The 20,408-nt window shown below is 40.3% G+C and overlaps 1 protein-coding gene across 3 annotated transcripts in view; it reads right to left on the bottom strand.

Annotated features, from left to right (window-relative positions):
- Window positions 1-1,035: 1,035 nt before the first annotated feature.
- LOC140731726 (ras-related protein Rab-34-like) overlaps window positions 1,036-20,408 on the bottom strand; it is a 67,878-nt gene continuing 48,505 nt past the window's right edge. For all 3 annotated transcript variants that reach the window (XM_073053449.1, XM_073053448.1, XM_073053450.1), the window contains 6 exons: window positions 18,826-18,890; window positions 15,238-15,289; window positions 11,726-11,807; window positions 10,751-10,841; window positions 8,839-8,946; window positions 1,036-5,996 (listed from right to left, as the gene is read on the bottom strand). In XM_073053449.1, coding sequence (XP_072909550.1) covers window positions 5,929-5,996; window positions 8,839-8,946; window positions 10,751-10,841; window positions 11,726-11,807; window positions 15,238-15,289; window positions 18,826-18,890 — 466 coding nt within the window. In that variant the 3' untranslated portion in view covers window positions 1,036-5,928. The remainder of the gene's footprint in view (window positions 5,997-8,838; window positions 8,947-10,750; window positions 10,842-11,725; window positions 11,808-15,237; window positions 15,290-18,825; window positions 18,891-20,408) is intronic.

The following is a 20,408-nucleotide window of genomic DNA, read 5'->3' as shown; positions in this document are numbered from 1 at the left end:
TTTTGAAGTATTGAAGCCTCTACTTAGAAGTTTGCGAAAATTTTGCTCGTCGTCTAAAACTTTTAACAAACTTCTATAGATGTATGGTGGAGAGTACATTGACTGGTTGCATGGTATGGAAACACCAATGCCCTTGTATGGAAAAGCCTAAAAAAGTAGTGGATACAGCCCAGGCTATCACAGGTAATGCCCTCCCCACCATTGAACACATCAATATGGAGCACTGTTGAAGGAAAATAGCATCCATTATCAAGGACTCCCCACCAACCAGGCTATGCTCTCTTCTTGCTACTACCATCAGAAAGGAAGTACAGGAGCCTCAGGTCCCACATCACCAGGTTCAGAAACAGTTATTACCCCTCAACAATCAGGCTCTTAAACCAGAGAGGATAACTTCACTTTCCTCCATTACCGAACCTTTCCCACAACCTATGGACTCACTTTCAAGGACTCCTCATCTCACATTCTCAATATTTATTGCTTATTTATTATTATTTTTCCTTTTTTTGTTTTTGCAGAGTTTATTGTAGTTTGTACATTTGTGTTTGTCAGTCTTGTTGGGTGCAGTCTTTCATTGATTCTATTGTATTTGCTCGTACTTCCTGCAAATGCCCACAAGAAAATGAATCTCAGGTTTGTATATGGTGACATATACGTACTTTGATAATAAATTTACATTGAATTTTCAACTTACAACTCTTCAAGGAAGGATTCATTAGCATACTTGAACACAGCAATACCACCATTAGGTAAAGTTTAACTTTTGTAGGATTCAGGAGAGTGTGTAGTTGGAGACCGTTATACAATCTGCCATATTTTCCATTCTATTGTTTCAATAAAAATCACCTTGCAGAGAAAGCAGATAAATCTGCCTCCTTGTAATTTCCATTTGAATAACAATTATTTTTGTTTGCTCTAAACATTAATGAATAAAAGTAAGTTTCTCTTGTGAACAGATTTATGATGCAGAAAAGCACTTTTTGCGTGCCATTGATTCAATCATAAGAAATGCATTCTGTACAGAGACAAGGCATATTTTCTTCCTATTGAACATTAAAATAGTAATTTTATTAAATTGATTAACCAGAATTTTCTTCAACTTTTCTCACAACACATCTCTTAACAAGTCTTCGTACATTTTATCTAGAGTTTGTTATTACATTTGCGATACCATGCCACCATACTTTTATTTCCCAGCACTTCATCATGTAATTATAGAGCATTTATTTTAAGCATAGTTAATCACTGTGGTCGATTAGGATGAGAAAGAATATTGGTCAGGTCACTAAAACAACTATCACAGATAAGAAGACCTCATTTAGGAAGGAAGGAAGGTGAAGCAAGTAGATTGAAATACATAAAGTGAATGGCATTAAAATACTTCACAAAGGACAAATGTAGCATGACGAACACAGAAAAAAGTCTAAAGAACAATGTTACAAAGTCATTCAATCTGTGCACTGCTTTTCTTTCAAGCAATACGGACAGTTCATGTATAAGAAGTTTTGAGCAAACTTTGCTCATATTAATAGAATGGTGAGATACAGACCCCACCAACACTTAAGTCTTCATTACCAGCTGCCTGAAGGGAAAAGCAGATGTGAAAGGATGCAATTTTGTGCAGTGGGCAGTGGGATGAAGACTGTGTCATCGGGGATTAGAGAACCTGGAATAAGAGGCAAGCATATGAGGGAACCAACATATTTTTCTGACGCTTGCTATATTCTTGGAGAGCTGGACTATGACTGAAAACTGACCTCTTCTAACAGTTCATAGAAGTACTTAATAATCAGTTGCCCTGCACCCTTTATTCCTATATCACTGACCTGCTAACAGCACAGATACAATAGATTTAGTTTTAAAGAAGAAATTTGAAGGCAAGAAAATCCTGGTTAAGCTTGAAGATCATATATTGAAAGGACATACTGGACTTGTTTTAACTAATAGTTCCTTCCACGAAAATGACTTTGTTCTATATGCACTTTGACTTTGAAAATGACTTTGTTCTAATCACAGCCTGCACAACTTGTATTTTAAAGGCTTAGGCAAATTGTAAAGATTCATGGACATTTCGATCTCTAGAGCTCTCAGTGGCAGTTAGCACTTTAAAACTCATCAAGCTGTTAGCTGAATATTTGTTCTCACTTTGGAAGATCTGGCAATATAGGATTAGGCTGATAGCTATTGGTTGGGCAAGTGTATTAAGGATTATGGAATCAAACGTGGGGGAAGAGTTAAATCCAGATTGGCCTTGATGTACACTCTGGCCACTTTATTAGGCACACCTGCTAGTTAATACAAATATCTAATCACACAATCATATGACAGGCACTCGATGCATAATAGCATGCAGACACGGTCAAAGGGTTCAGTTGTCGTTAAGCCCAAACATCAGAATGGGGCAGAAATGTGATCTAAGTGACTTTAACCGTGGAATAATTATTGGTGCCAGAAAGGGTGGTTTGAGTATCTCAGAAACTGCTGATCTGGAATTTTCACACACAGCCGTCTCCAGAGTTTACAGAGAATGGTGCAAAAAAAAACAAAAAACAAAAATAGAAATCCAGTGAGTAGTAGTTCTGTGGGCAAGAATGTCTTGTTAATGAGAGGACAGAGGAAGACAGAGGCTAGCCTGGTTTAAGCTGCCAGGAAATGGAACAGAGGTGTGCAGAAGAGCATCCCTGAATGCACAACATGTCAAACATTGAAGCAGATGGGCTACAGTAGCAGAGGACCATGACCATACACTCAGTTGCCACTTTATGAGCTACAGGAAGTCCTGAGTGTACATGTCCTGTATGGGCAAACCACAGCATGCACGACTTTGATTTTAATGAAAGTCTTTTGCAGATTCTTCACACAGAGAGTGGTGAATCTGTGGAATTCTCTGCCACAGGAAGCAGTTGAGGCCAGTTCATTGGCTATATTTAAGAGGAAGTTAGATATGGTCCTTGTGGCTAAAGGGATCAGGGGGTATGGAGAGAAAGCAGGTACAGGGTTCTGAGTTGGATGATCAGCCATGATCATACTGAATGGCGGTGCAGGCTCGAAGGGCCGAATGGTCTACTCCTGCACCTATTTTCTATGTTTCTATTACAAAGATTCCTTTGCTATTTCAATCTCTAAAGCTCTCACTGGCAATCAGCATCTTAAAACTCGTCAAGTTGACAGCTGAAGAATTATTCTCACTTTGGAAGATGTGGTGACATTGGATTAGATTGATCTTTGTTGGTTGGGCAAGGTATTAAGATTTATGGAATCAAAGGAGAGGGAAAGAATTAAATTGCATATCAGCCTTGATGTAAGTGAATGGTGGAATTGCTTTGAAAGGCTCCATGTCCTCCCTTTATTTGTGTGCCCCTAAACCTGTGCTTCCCGTTGTCTTGGTATCTTTTCCCAGGTCTAACACATCAGCCCGTTTCAGTGCATCTTTCAGAAAACAAGCGAAATATTACAAAGCAAGAAAAAATAGCTAACACATACAAAAATTAAGGACTATGGAGAGAAAGAGTATATTAATATCCCTAACAAAATAGCAAAAAGAAACTGGTGATGCTGCTTTTTGTAGAGAAAACTTTTCAAAAAAATGTGAATATATAATACATGATAAGAACTGAGCAAACTTTACTGCCACCAATTCAATGAAAACGTATTTCAGTCTGTTTCTTTGGAGCATGCTCAGTGCCCCATTTAGCACAGGCCTATTCCAGAGTTGATAAACAACAGCCAGGAAGCTTAGAGCTGATCACTGAGGAGGAGATGGTCTTTACTGCAGTGCTGCTGCCTGCCCTAACCTACTCCTTCAAATGATAGGGATCTTGACTCAGGGTGGTACATTTTCTAGCTCCTTGAGGGAACAAGACAGTGAGATGGGAAATGAATCCCTGTGCCACCTCTTTTAAACGACTGCTCTATCCGTCAAAACCATCCCCTCTGTATCCAGAAACCCAGAAAATCCTAGTTCATTAAAGGGACAAGGTCCCACAATACTGGTGACCAGGAAGCAAATTTTCTGACGCAAAACATTCTAAAGGAAAAAAAATCCTGCAGTGGACCAAACAACAACTTTGCTTTATACTTCAGTTGAAACTTGATTTGTAGGTGAGTGTTGCACAAGGCTATCTGGAAACATACAAAAGGGAAAAGACTTATCTACCAAAATTCCACAATTACCTCAAATTATTTACATTATGAATTACATTGGTTGGACTTTGCCAATAGAATTAACGATGGTATTACAACTTTGAAAAAGCTGTTAAATATGCCCTAGGAATGGCAGCAGTGTCATTCTAACATGTAAACATGAAGAAATGGAAATTGGTCAATAATCACATGCGATAAATACACAACGTCGGATGTGTGTGCTTGTATGTGTGTGTGTCTGATAGATAGAGAGTGCGTGTAAGTATTCTACTACCTTTCGATAAAATTGTATGAACGTACTGCATGGGCAAGGAATTTTACTTCCGAAATTTGGCTCCATAAAATGTTATTGTCATAAGTTTGAAAAACAGAGGATGTATTTCACAAACACAAGGAAGTCTGCAGATGCTGGAAATCCAAAGTACACACGCACAAAATGCTGGAGGAACTCAGCAGAACAGCAAGTATCTATGGAAAAGAGTACAGTCGATGTTTCAGGCCGAGTCTTTTCTTCAGGACTGAGAAGGACGGGGAAAGATGCCAGAATAAAAATGTGGAGGGAGGGGAGGAGGCTAGTTGGAATGTGATAGGTGAAGCCAGGTGGGTGAGAAAGGTCAAGGGTTGGAGAAGAACCTGATAGGAAAGGAGATTGGAAACATAGGAGAAAGGGAAAGTATAGTTTTCCACATCAATATTAAGTAAGTACAGTACAGGCAGTGAATGACTTTGGTAGGAGTTTCAAGATTGGGAATACGTTGGACATTTATTGCCACCATCAGTCTTGCCCAGTTTTTACATTCTGTCAAACTCAGAACCGTGATCTTAGTTTGGCATCTGAACCTACTGAACAACGTGTTTAGCAAAGACAGGGAAAATCAGGTGGGATACCTCAGACCCCAAGGCAGATAGCCAACTTCTCATCCCTTCATATAAAAAGATGAAATGGGGCAGCACAGTTAGTGAAGAGCTATTACACCACCAGTGACCCAGCTTCAATTCCGCCTTTCTCCCCGTGGCTACACTAGTTTCATTCCATATCCCAAAGACATAATTGGTCGCATGGGTGTAATTGGGTGGCGTAATTACAAGGGCCTGTTACTATACTCTATCTCTAAATAATAAATAACATGAATGGCTTTCCTCCAGAGCGTGTACTATTAATTAACTCCCTGCATTTGTGTCCCACATACAAAAATCAGAAATATCAACAGAAATATAGTGTTGCGACAGAATATTGTCCCTGCTTTTTTTTCCAGATCAGAGAGGTGGACTAAAAATATTTCCTCAATCACATGCGCTAAGCATACAGAGTAATGATGTTCAAATGCACTCCCAAATTCCATTTTATTGACTTCAGTGGAACCAAATTTCAGAAGTAAATTCCATGCACGTATACCATGTGCTTAATGTGTGTGTCCAGGGATGAATTCCTATCCTGTAATAGGATAATAATAACAGTTGAGGGGGTCAAAAAAAATTACAAGTATCTTCTTTCTGGTTCCAGCACCAACTTTAACCCATGCATCATCACAGTGGGAAGTGTACATCGTAACGTTACTTCTTCCGCTGGTAAAGATATTGAGATGTGGGATTAACATAAATGGCAGTGTCTTAACAGCAATTATTTGGGAAAAGTCTCCAGCAGGATGCTCACATTCCATCAGCTTCTAACAAGTTTTCTCATTACAAAGGTGTTCTGTTGGCGCCAATGATTGTTGGCGTGACAAATCTTTGGTTAAAGCAGAAATTATAGTGCAACAGGTAGCCTCTTATGTTGCCAGTCACTCACTGACAGCAGGTCGCCTTAGATTTCTTCCCAGTTCTAAATAGGTTTTTATCATTGTTGTTGATACCTGTAAAGAAAGAAAAAGAGTTTTTTTTACTATATGTATTATAGTAACAATTAATTTGGAAATATATATTTTAGCATGTACAAGAGTGGATTCCTGAAAATTCCACCATTTGTACCCTAGTCAGGCTTTCTTGGTCCCAGGGCCTAAGCCAGTTTAAGTGCCAATCTGATTTTATCCAGACAGTGGACTGGGGTTGGGGATGCACACCCCTAGTCCTACTCTGAACACCATATGGAAACTTTGTCAAACTTCTATAGATGTGTAGTGGAGAGAATATTCACTGGTTGCATCACAGCCTGGTATGGAAATGCCAATGCCCTTGAACAGACAGACCTGCAAAAAGTAGTGGATAAGGCTCAGTTCATCATGGGTAAAATGCACCCCACCATTGAGCACATCTGCACGAAACGCTGTCACAGGAAAGCAGCACTCATCATCAGGGACACCCATCACCCAGGACATGCTCTGTTCTCTCTGCTGCCATCAGGAAGAAGGTATAGGAGCCTCAGAAGTCACACCACCAGGTTCAGGAACAGTTACTACCCCACAACCATCAGGCTCTTCAACCAAAGGCGATAACTCCATTCAACTTCACTTGCTCCATCACTGAAATGTTCCCACAACCTATAGATTCACTTTCAAGGACAGTTTGTCTCATGTTCTTGATATTTATTATTTATTTATTATTTCTTTCATTTTGTATCTGGACAGTTTGTTGTCTTTTACATACTGGTTCAACACCCAAGTTGTTGTGCTCTTTCATTGATTCTATTACGGTTATTATTCTATCGTGATTTATTGAGTATGCCCGCAAGCAATGAATCTCAGGGTTGTATATGGTGACATGTATGTACTTGGATAATAAACTTACTTTGAAACTTTGAACTTTTAAAGGAGTCAAGCCAGGGCATGTGATGAAGGGCAATGCAAAAGAGATGAAGGCACACGTCCTGACATCAGCAGACCTGGAATCACCACTGTTCTCAGGTGGAAGCCACAGCATCCATTTCAGGAATCAGTAGATTAGAATGAGTTATGACTGCAGGAATGGTGTTGCTTTGTTCTTCACCTTATTTATCCCAACACTTGATTAGTACCAGCTTCAGAAGGATACTGTAAGCTTTTCCAGTAGCAACGTGAGGCATGATGGTTCATTTTGGTCCCTCTCATATTTGTAGAAGCTGGATTACAATTTTGTGGTGCAAACAAGTGGAGCATGCCCCATTGCCTTGAGTATACTGGAGCTCCCCTGCCTCTCCACCCACCATGTCCTGGCTGCCAAATGAATTGGCAGCTGCAATGTTTACAGACAATGGCATCTGCTTGATTACTCCTGAGAAGTTACAATTATATCTTGTGTTTATTTCTTCAACATAAGCTTCCACAAGAGTGTAATTTTATTTTGTACCACAGAATTTTTGAGAGTGATTTGCAAATTCTGTACGGGCAAATTTCCATTACCTGAACTGCCGTACCATTGGAGACTCCTGTACATAGAATTTTAGAACAGGGATGAGATCCAAATTAGAGCCCAGGCTGTGAAATTAAAAATGATGCCTCCTGAACCTTCTGGTGCCACAATCACTAGGATTTACTTTTTAAAAAGGGTGTTTTCTCCCTATCCTTCACTCAATGATCAGCATTACCAGTTAATAGGATGATTAAATGACCTGCTTCTCCCTCTGTTAAGACCATAAGATATAGGAGCAGAATTGGCCATTTGATACATCAAGTCTGCTCCACCACTTCATCATTGCTGATCCATTTTTCCTCTCAGTCCCAATATCTCACCTTCTCCCCTTATCCTTTCATGCCCTGACTAATCAAGAATCTGTCAACCTCTGCCTTAAATATACCCAACGTCTTGGTGTCCAAAGCCACCCATGGCATTGTATTCCACAGATTCACCACTCTCAGGATAAAGAAATCCCTCCTCATCTCCATTAGAAAAGGATGCACTCTATTTTGAGTCTGTGCCACAATCGGCTCAGAGGTACAGACAGCATCCAATGATGCTGGAGAGTGGTGCAGCTGTGAGTTTTATTGCTTCCACTCAGTCCAGCAACCAGTGTTCGATTCTGTTCCCACCTGCGTCCTCTTTTTGGAGTTTGCTCTTTTTCCCTTTGACCACACGAGTTTCCCGGTATCCTCCCATATCCCAAAGACATGCCAGTGTGTTGAATGAGTACTGGTGTAGTGGACGGTTGGAGAATTGGATCGTATCAGAGAGCATCTGAGGGGGAATAGGTCATGGGACACTGAAGAGTAATAGTGGGATTGATCTGAGAAATCGCATCATCTCAATGGGCCAATTCACCTCCTTCAACATCATGAGAAATTGACTACCATTTTAATTTTCCCAGTCTAGGCAGCTTGTCCCACCTCCAATGACCCAGCAAATCATCATTTGGGAAATAACTTCAGTTCTTAAAATAACACACACAAGACACTGCAGCTCAGGCCAGGCAGTATTCATGGAAAGAAATAAACAGTTGATGCTTCAGGCTGAGACCCTGTATTATGAGTCCTGATGAAAGGCCTTGCCCCAAAATGTCGTCTCTTTATTCCTTTCCATAGGTGCTGCCTGACCTGCTGAGCTCCTCCAGCAGTTTCTGTGTATTATTATGGATTTCCAGCATCTGCTGAATCTCTTGTGCTTAGTTCTTTAAAAATAATGTCTCTTTTGATCCATTGTTTTCTGTAAAACTTGTATGAGAGATGGGCATTGTTGGCCAGGCCAACATTTATTGCCCATCCCTTGCTACTGGCATTTCTACTGATTTGAGCTGAACAGCTATAGTTGAAAAGAAGTGTTTCATGTGTAATTAATGGCAATACTCACGAACAACATCACCAATCCTCCTTGGACCTGTCTTTTCTAGCTCAGCCAATACATTAGCTTCAAATGTCAAGGAGGCAACCCGGAAGAAGAATTCATTTACATTTTCTCCTAAAGATAATGAAGAAGAATGTGTTAGCTTTCAAAAGAAAGGGCTGGCTTGTAAAAATCCTCGCTCTAATATTCTTTTAAACACAGCACCACATAAATGTGCAACCTTGTTGATGCTTTGTAGGAGCAGGACATGTACATGTTCACTGTGGCAGTCTGCCAGTGGATAAGGCCCGGTGCTTAAAAAACAAAACCATCAGTCACAATTGGTGCTCAAGCTCTAAGTTCCTCAGAAGCTCCATTGAAAGATACCTAAAGGCAGGTCACGCGCTGGGTAGAGTTGGTAATCAAGCACGGCTATGAAAATAATAGGAAAACAACAAAGCCTGCAGAAATATAAATGTTCACAATGCACTCAGACATATTATTTGATATGCACTTTTGATGCCATAAGATATTTTATAAGATCTCAAAGTTATTATAGATTCTTTAATGAAAATGCTGTTTTGAAAGGGAACAGGTAAGTATTAGGTCAACTTTACTTCAGCTTCAAAGGCTAACAGCACAAACTAAACTGCTTACTTCAGGAATTTTGTCACTGCCATTTTAGACATAAGGCTGATAACACATTTGGAGCTGAAGTATTTGCTGAAGAATGGTTGGACAGTGCCACCTAATGGAGTTGTTGAGTAGGCAACGAAACTGCACCCTTACAACTCATAGCCAGCAGAAAGTCAACTGGAATTCTCCCGAATGAATGCCATAACTGATGAAAACCTTGTTCCCACTGAAATTTCACTGACTGAGAGAATCCCCTTGGAAAATTCAGGCGAGTCCTTTTGCTGTTGCAAAGTAACTTGAGGGAATTAACTTCACAAGACTTGAAGTAGGATAGATGATTCAAAACTAGTCCAAGTACAAAATTTAAGAAGAAAATACCACAATACAGGAGCTGTTTAATGGAAGTACCCACACTATTCAAACTACAGAGAAGGAGCACACAATATTCATAGAATGAGAGACAGGACATGGAGCTGGATGAAACTGTGACAGGAGTTGCAAATTAATTCAAATCTCCACCAAACACCTTCCATTCAAATCCCTCAGACATAGCCACAAACACACCACACCATGTACCATGCAATCAGACAAACTGACAACAAGCACACACCCAGGGACAATTAAAATATATATTTGGTACAATCTCCTTGCAACTTTGAATCAGTTTCTCAATCTTTGAATTTCTGACACTATCCCTACAGCTATCAATCTAAAACATGGGGAATGTAATCCCAGTAGAGTTGGAACCTCAAACACAAGATCTTATTCCATGTTCGTTCTGAAATATGACAGCAACATGTAAACATAATGCTGACAAACTTGCAAACATTATTTTCAGCATTAAATCTAGAATAATTTTCTTTTTAAATATACTGTATGTCTACATAACAAAGCCCTATTGAAAGATTAAATGTGCCACAGAGACAATAAGGAGGAACATGCTTAGACCATTCAACCTCTTGAAGCTACTCTGCCATTCAATGGGATCAGTTAATCAGTGACTGCAGAAGAGTTTTGACACGGCAATAATGAAAGCAGATAAAGAATCCGCTGACTCTTACACACTGCTCGTCACTAAATAAATAAAAGGAGATATTACAATGTGCAGCAATACATCTACAATTACATTTTCATTATAAGCTCAAAGCACCCCTTCATCCAAACTAGGCACTGGTCCATTCTCTACTATTGGCTCCTCTTCTCACAGAATTTCATAGATCCCTTCTGCAAAGAAATGACCAACATCAGATACTGTGCTGATTATAGGTATTGTATATTTAGGACTTGATAAAACTGTACTCACCTGTTAGTGAAGACACTGCCCAATATTCAGCTTTCATTTCCTTAGCAATTTTGATAGCATCTTTCTCTATCAGGCTGTACTGGGAAGCAGACTGTACAGGACAATGAATGATATACTGGGTAAGTAGAAGAAACAAAATAGACCTGGCTTTAGCTGTCACACCCTAAGTCAAGGTTGATTTTATCTCCAACATGGGTAAGCTCACGACATTGAAAAGTAGAGGGGTGGCTTGGCTGATTTCAAGAACTGGGAATCTACAGCATGCACCCCACTCCCCAATCTCATGGTCAATTGGTCTGTAGAAATTGGCTTCCTAGCATAAAACTTCCCAATTGGAAACCTATTACTGGAGACCCATCAAAATATTTGCTAACACTATGGGCAGGATGAATCCCAGTTTGGGGAAAGGCAACGAGAGGAAACCAAGAGAAGATGTCCTAGCGGTATTTAACACGACCACTTCTGATTCTTCTGATCCTGCACACCCTCAAGAGTAATTCTGATATATTGTTTTAACTCAATAAAACCATAAATGTTAATTAATGAAAACTAAATGTAAATCAAAATCTTCACATGAAAACGAGTAAAGCAGATCTACTAGGATATTGGAAATGTGGAATTATCCTCTCTATAGCCTGCAACACTGGGCTAACACCGAGACTGAGACTGGTTGGATTTGTTTTCCTTAAGGGTATCAAGGCAGATGAATGAAATAGTGGAACAGAACTGTATAAAACATACAAGGGTTTTGAGGGAAATAACATTTTCTAAGGTTTCCTCTGGAAGTTGTTGATATCAATGGCTCCTCCTTCCCCCATTATCCTGGGGCATGTGAAAAATTTGAAAAATAACTGTTGTAGTGTTTGAATTAAAATATAATGTAGTGTTTGAATTAAAATACAATGTAGTGTTTGAATTAAAATACAACAACTCAATATTTTTGCAAATTGCTTACTACTTTTTGTTGGTACTTACACTAAGATCCTTCTTTGTCCCAACTAAAAACAACAGCACAGAGGCAGGGTCATTTTCTTTGAGAGCATCTTTTAACCATTGTCTGAGGACCAAAAAGCACAGGAATACATATTAAGAAGATAAAGGAGAAAATGGAGAAGAAAATCATGTTTCAAATTCTGTGCTAATCTTACAGGACTAATTTTACACATTGAAACATTTATTAGATCTGTTACTTTTTCACAGCATCATCATTCTATGCTGAAACTAAGTTCTACCAAAAATTGCTTGCCTCTTGCACGTATTTTACTGAGATATTGCAAAGCGCAATGAAAGGATATGGAAGATGAAAAGCGATCACAGACACGGTGCTCACATTACCAATGGAAACCTCATTGCTACATTAGCACATAATCCATCTCCAAACCACAGAGGTGGCAGGGTACAATTTCTGTGCCAAGAAAACATCACAGATATCTTTGGGGACTTCTGGGATCATGCTCCTCTATTTCCCATCAGATCTTAGCCAAGCTTTATATTCAGAATCTCTTCAACATAGGCATGCAACTTACATGTCAGATTACAACAGCTGATTTAAGTACATGCACCTTCCAGGCCTCTTTCAAAAGCTAAAACGTGGGTTCCTCTAGTCAATGTTCTGTTAGAATGTACACAAACTCGTGTGCAAAATAAAAACTTCCCCAGATACCCACAACTGTAAAGAAAACAATAGATGTTCATTGGCCACTTCTGCAGTTGGATCTACGTTGGACAAGGATGCATTTTCTATGTATTCCTGTCCACAAATGATAGATAGATAGATAGATAGATAGATACTTTATTCATCCCCATGGGGAAATTCAACTTTTTTTCCAATGTCCCATACACTTGTTGTAGCAAAACTAATTACATACAGTACTTAACTCAGTAAAAAATATGATATGCATCTAAATCACTATCTCAAAAAGCATTAATAATAGCTTTTAAAAAGTTCTTAAGTCCTAGCGGTAGAATTGTAAAGCCTAATGGCATTGGGGAGTATTGACCTCTTCATCCTGTCTGAGGAGCATTGCATCGATAGTAACCTGTCGCTGAAACTGCTTCTCTGTCTCTGGATGGTGCTATGTAGAGGATGTTCAGAGTTTTCCATAATTGACCGTAGCCTACTCAGTGCCCTTCGCTCAGCTACCGATGTTAAACTCTCCAGTACTTTGCCCACGACAGAGCCCGCCTTCCAGCTTATTAAGACGTGAGGCATCCCTCTTCTTAATGCTTCCTCCCCAACACGCCACCACAAAGAAGAGGGCGCTCTCCACAACTGACCTATAGAACATCTTCAGCATCTCACTACAGACATTGAATGACGCCAACCTTCTAAGGAAGTACAGTCGACTCTGTGCCTTCCTGCACAAGGCATCTGTGTTGGCAGTCCAGTCTAGCTTCTCGTCTAACTGTACTCCCAGATACTTGTAGGTCTTAACCTGCTCCACACATTCTCCATTAATGATTACTGGCTCCAAATGAGGCCTAGATCTCCTAAAGTCCACCACCATCTCCTTGGTCTTGGTGATATTGAGACGCAGGTAGTTTGAGTTGCACCACATCACAAAGTCCTGTATCAGTTTCCTATACTCCTCCTCCTGTCCATTCCTGACACACCCCACTATGGCCGTGTCATCAGCGAACTTCTGCACATGGCAGGACTCCGAGTTATATTGGAAGTCTGATGTGTACAGGGTGAACAGGACCGGAGAGAGTACGGTTCCCTGCGGCGCTCCTGTGCTGCTGACCACCGTGTCAGACCTACAGTCTCCCAACCGCACATACTGAGGAGGAGATGGAGATGGAGGAGGAGGAGGAAATGGAGGAGGAACCCACTGCCACCAGAGTTGGCTCAAATAAAATGAGCAGTGCAAGTAGGCCAGGTACGCTGGATCGAGCGCCCACATCCCCCACCCCACCCGTCACAGAGCTCTCTGACTCAAACCGATGACATTTACTGTCACTTTTCAAAACCTTTTGTATTTGGAACCGTGGCCAGCTCAGGAAGTACTTTCATTGTTACATGCTGGGCTAAAGTGAAAAAGTGTGCAATTTAGCTACTCTTCTTTTCTCCTTTATTTTAGATTCAAGGACAGCTTTTTCTCTTTCATGCATTTGGTTCTCAAACCATTCAGCACAGCCCAAAATCACTAGAGTTTAAAAACACTGTGATCACTTTGCATTATAACGGACTGTGTTCTTTCTTGTAAAAACTGTTTAATTTATATTTTTTCTGGTCATTGCTGCATATAAAGTATGTCATGTACCTATGATGTTGTTGCTGGTCAGTTTTTCACTGTACCTAAGCATAAATGGGCTTGTGCACATGACAATAAACTCAACTGTGACTTTGTCTCATCGATAACAACAATTGCAAAAATTCATGAAGCTTATACAGCAACAACTTGGCTTATATTAAATACTCAATCCAACCACATCCCTCATGGATGCCCAGCTCTCTTTCCAGTACATTTGGAGTATTATCAGTACACAGCCTACCCCGAGAGACCTAACCACATGCAGCTGCGACCTGTGAGACATAGTTGAGGAAAGGAGGGGTCTTAGTTGCCTGGTACACACTGCTTTATTAATGAACTCATGTTAAAATATGTTTACAGTTGCTATGTATTATTTCTCACTTCCCTTGCCCTGTGTTAACACTTTTGTCCCTGGTATTTGAGAGGTGTACCAAAAACCAGGCACAAAACAGTCCCTGGTTTTGGTGCCCCTCTCTGAAACCATAGATTGGAGACCCTCACAGAGACACTTTATTGTAATTAAAATACTTTCAAAGTGCAGCCATTATTAAAAGAGCAATGTAGGGGTCTTAAACCTTTATCAGTCTTGTCCTTGCTCCCTAAGGAGATGCACCAAGCTGTTTGTGTCAAAATACAGCCTACTAGGTTGTTTTAACCGCTATACCCATTTGTTCCACTAACTGTGCATTGAATATCATTTTGTACATTTGATTTCATTGCCTTCATTATAGGAAGTTCAGAAGGATAGTATATTTAGTGTGTAGAAAAGCGGATGATTTCAAACTAGTATAACAAATTTGGGGAGTTTCAGTTATCATAAATATGACAATTCATCTCAGAGGAGAGTAACAAAATAAAAAAGCACAAGAGATTCTGCAGATGCTAGAAATCCAGAGCAATACACACAAAATAATCTTATACCAGAAACAAGCAACACACACAAAATGCTGGAGGAACTCAGCAGGTCAGGCAACATCTAAGGAAAAGAGGAAACAGTCGACGTTTTGGGCCGAGACCCTCCATCAATCCTGATGAAGGGTCCTGGCCCCAGAAGATCAACTGTTCACTCATTTCTATAGATGCTGCCTGGCCTGCTCAGTTCCTCCAGTATTTCGTCTGTGTTGCTCAGGATTTCCTGCATCAGCAGATTTTCTTATGTTTGTTATACCAGAAACTGGATTGTTTTGAGGGTTTCTATTCAAATGGCAGCTAAAGCTTCACTTTGTTACTTACTTTACATGATCCAGAGATGCGATGTCAGTAACATCAAACACGATGATTATTGCTGAAAAACAGATTGCAGTACTATTTTTATTTGAAATAACAGGAAATGGAACAGTGAGCTAAATGCATTCAAATGAAAGGCAAAAAAATTAAATGTTAAAGATATAGCCAGCTGAGAAAAATTATCTAACTAAAGGAAGAATAATTAGCATTTATATTGCACCTTTCACATTTCTTGCAGAAGACCCCACAGAGCTTTATAGTCAATGGAGAGCAGCCACTGCTGTAATGCAAGAAACATGTGCTCACACCAACTCCACTCATTAATTAACCATGACCAGATACAACTCATCTTTTAAAGAAAGGCTAACTTAAGGATACATGCTGGCCAGATCACCAGAGGTACTCTCCCTCCCTGTAGCACATAGCCATGAAATGGAAAGCAGCCAAGAACTGATTTAATAGCTCATCCCGAAGATGACTGACAGATACGTTCTGAGCACCACACTCACTTCTCGCAGTGATGGACAGGAGACAGGGCAGGCATGCAGCGACCTCCTTGCTACAGGAATGCTCCAGGTAATTTTGGTTTTTAATAGGAGCACAAATGAGATCTAGAGATTCAGTAACTTGCCCACAAACACAGCCTTTTCTTTTAAGTTTAAGGCCTGCTGAAGATTTAACCATGCGAGAAATTTATCCTACTTTCTAAATCTCCAAGTGGTAAGTTTCCATCTCATTTCTAAACGAGACAAAGCCCTATCTTTCTTCTCCATCATCAGAAGCCGCATCACTATTACACTCAGTTACAAAATAGAAAAAAAACTAAAATTTGCATCAGATACTTGAATTTATATCTAGATGTATGTATAAGTGAATTGTGCACTGCCTCATGACACACATGCTCTTACCATAGGTTATTTCACAGCCCAAGCTTGGCAATTATACAAGCACAAAACCAAAGTAAATGGAAGTTAAACAGAAAATGCCCAGAACGTCTAGGTGTATCTGTTAATCCAAATTCCTGCCAAAGATGCTGTCTGACCTGCTGAGTTAATCCAGCAGTTTCTGTTTTATTTCAGGAATACATCTGGTTGGAAAGACTTAATTCCTTCATTTTGTTATTCACATAATATTAAAACTTTCTTATGACATTTACATAGATAATTTTGCCCCACCAAGTTCATGCCAGCTCACCGAAGCTTGTTCATTCCACCTACCTATTAACAATTCCTCAGAGTGTACCACACACCTACACACCATAGGTGACTTATTATGACAAACTAACCCACCAGCCTCCATGTCCTTGGGACGTGAGAGGAAATTGAAGCAGCCAGAAGGAATCCATGTATTCACAGTGTGAATATGCAACCTCCACACTAACAGCAACAGATGTCAGGACATCTTCAAGAAGCCATACTTCAGAAAGGTGGCATTCATCATTAAAAATCCCCATCACCCAGGACATGCCCTCTTCTCCTTGCTACCATCAGGAAGGAGATACAGAAGCCTGAAGGCCCACACTCAACAATTCAAGAACATCTTCTTCCCCTCTGCCATCCAATTTCTGAATGGACATCAAAAACACGAACACTACCTCACTATATTTTTATTTCTAGTTTTGCAATATTTAACATATATACTTACAGCATTTCACATTATTTTCTAATACTATTTATTGCATTGTACTGTTGCCACAAAGAAAACAAATTTCATGACATACGCTGTTGTTATAAAACCTGATTCTGATTCTGTTTGGACACAGGTCGCTGGAGGAAGGAGCTTCAACTGCTCTTCTCTGACTGAGTGGCACCTGGTAAGAACACCCTGTGACCAGCTCTCAGCAGCACAGACAGCACTGGTTAATCTTCTTCACCCCATGACATGGAACCAAGATGAGACTGAAAAATTATCAATAGTTGTCAGTCATTTCCCCACCACACGATGGTGCTGAATGTGCTATTTTTGTGAATAAGGCCGTGCATTTCTTGACTTGCTCTTAATATTTTTAAGTGGTTTACAACCAGTAAGGCAGTTTTTAAACGTAATTGCTTGTGTAGGGAATGCCTCTACCCACCTGTGCATAGCAGCCTTCCAAAAACATCATATTAATGATTAGATAGGCTAGAGAAAAATAAAGTCCAGGACACCATGGACAGATATCCCATTTCCCCCCTAAAATAGCAACATGCCACACTTTACAGCTGTCTGAATGAGCAGACACGGCTTCACGTTTTATTGAGGCATCAAGCCTAGATTCAGACTATTTGGCACTGCACTGCAGAATCAGAGCTGTCGCAGGCTTCAGCAAAAGGAGAGCATCTCCTGGTTTAGGTTGTTGCAGTTTGTGTGAGATTACTGAGGAGTTGTTTTTCTTGTGATCTGGCTTGCTTCAAACTGTCTGCTTCTTAATCTCTTAAGAGCCGTGTGGATGTGTTGAATGATCAGTACCAGAATCTGCTGGAAGGCAGCCTCCTAGTCTCCAGATGCTCATTACGCCTTCCAATCACCTTCTGCAGCTGATTGGCCCCGATTTTTTAAAATTGCAATGCTAGCGGAAGGGATGGGTGTTGGCTGTCATTGTTCCGTGCATGAACAGCATTACACAGAAATCACACCAGCTACAAGGGTTCAAATCCCGTCGCTGTCTGTAAGGAGTTTGTACCTTCTCCCTGTGACCTCCGGGTGCTCTGATTTCCTCCCACATTCTAAACATGAATAGTTACGGTTGGTGAGTTGTGGGTTTTCTAAGTTGGTGCCAGAAGTGCGGCGATAAGTGCGGGCTGCCCGGCTCAACTCTCGCCGATTTGATTGGGCACAAAACGAGGCACTTCACTGTATGTTTCGATCTACATGCGACAAATAGAGCTAATCTTTAAATATCATGGATGGACACCAGAAAAAAAACCCCTCTGAACTGCCAGCAGCAGGCATTGGACAAGGGAAGAGCAAGCCTCAGAGCTCAGATATTTCTCTCCTGGAGCAGTGGGAAGCTTCACCACCAACTGCACGTCTGTGGAGGATTTCACTTCACCCGTGTCGGAGCTTGCCGGGGGGGGATGGGGAATGCAGGGAGGACTAGCAGGAGAACAGGATGCAGGATGCATGATGCAAGGGTGGGAGGGGCTTCTCCCCCCATCAAACACAGATTCAGGAATGTGGGAATTGTTAATTCTGCTGGGTTCGCTGGATCTCCCGGTTGAATGCAAAGACAAACTTAGATTATGAGTCACCTGTAAAGATACTTGCCTTTGTACAGACTCTTGGGAGTACCTCAAGATATCGGACAAAATAGATTACTTGATAGCCCAATGACTACTAATGTTACATCAATAAATATATCATTCCAACAGCAAATGAGAGGAATGACATTTCTGAGATGCCTCTGGAGACCCCGTTCCCTTTGGCAAGCAGTGATATTTTATGAACCAGCTGAAAATCTCACAAGAAAGGCAGTAACAATGAATGCACCAGCACCCCCTTTGTACAGGACTAGGCAAGCATCCCAGGCTATGTTTCGATATACATGTAAACCTCCTCTCCAAATCTGATAAAACTACATTTCATGATATCAGAACTATAGATAATAAATTGTACCTTGGGCACCTCTGTAGTACGTTGATGCGATACACTTGAATCTCTCCTGACCTGCTGTGTCCCATCTATTGGAGAATATATAGAGATGTTTAGATTTATTTCAATATAATACATATGCCAATATTGACCTCCATCTGAATGTACCTTTGTATTATCATTATCTTGCTACCTGTAACCATTTGATCTGCTCTGGCAATTTTCACATTTTAGTCTATTCATATGACTATTAATCTGGTTCTGCCTCAACAAGGAACTGTGTATAAATCCTTCTTCCCCCCAACCTCCTCCCCCATCCCCTTTGTTCTCTCGGTTTATGCTCCACTTGCTCATGCTTTATCTTAATTTGCATTCTTTTATACTTTTATTATTTTTACCTCAAACTTCAAGTCAACAGTAGCTCAGGGATGAAAAGCAAAGGATTTATTATTCAGTGTTAAGGAACCTACTGTTATTATTCCCTCTGAGGAAACAGAAAAGGGAGATGCCATTCCAATCTTCAAGCATGCACCATATCTTAACTAGATGATGACCATATACCTGCTTTTAAATTTAATTTTAAACCTGAATTTAAATTCACCAGAATATAGGATAAAGTTAGTAATCCCTCTACGCCAACCAAAAATCAATGAACAAAACTAACATTCTGCAACATGTACATTGTCAAAAGGGCTTCACATGCCACTGAATTTCCTTTCTAAGATTGTGTGGTGTTGGCTGATATTTCTGTGATTCTAAGACTGCCTTTAGCAAATCTACAGGCCATATACCTGGCCCTACTCCACTTAACCTAATCCATCCTATAGGCACTGTTACTGCTCCACTATTCTTAGCCTTACTGAGAAGTAAGAGAGCTCCACAAAGGATGTCAAATATAAATAATTTCCCCAGTTAAAGGTCATCCAGTCATTCCTGTGACAAATACTTGCAAGAGCGTGGATTGAAGAAGGAGCATGATAGAGCAATTTCAATTCCAGTTTATGTGAGGAAAAGAGGCATGATATTCAGTGTTGCTATTGGTCAGACCATAACAGCAGAGGCTTCACTCCTCACCCCTGTGCCTCTCTGCCTGGATGTGCTGCAGTTTGAAGGTGATTCTGGCAATGAGCAAACGCAGTCTAAACTGAAACCTCTGCACAAACATTCACAACCAGATTCAGTTAAATACTATGCTGCAATACTCACTCACACCATCTTTTGAGAGCAATTTTGAGGGATGAAGTTTATTTTAACATATTTATTTCTGAATGTTAGGTTCTGGTTCTGTAATACTTCTTGGAATAAAGTTTCTTTTCTGTTTTCCAATATCTCTCAGAACTGTTATTTTACCTTTGCTTTCCACTGAACAGTTTGACCTCTCATTCCAAAATTAGCGTTATGCTTTGGCTTCTCTCAGGGCCCTTATAAGTCCAGTATGCTTTCTTCAGAGAGGGGCTATCTAAAACCACGATTTATAAAAGTACACCTGTGTTGTTGATACCTCTCACCTCAACAGGGCCAGAATCTTACAAATTTCATTATGCCTTACCGAATCTATACAGGAGCATTGGTTCATAAGTTTGCTATATAGCTTATTAAAAGCCATA

Source organism: Hemitrygon akajei, chromosome 8 (genome assembly GCF_048418815.1).
Source record: "Hemitrygon akajei chromosome 8, sHemAka1.3, whole genome shotgun sequence".
Lineage (NCBI taxonomy): Eukaryota > Metazoa > Chordata > Chondrichthyes > Myliobatiformes > Dasyatidae > Hemitrygon > Hemitrygon akajei.
The sequence above is the reverse complement of the archived record's forward strand: the minus strand, read 5'-3'. Positions and strand labels throughout refer to the sequence as shown.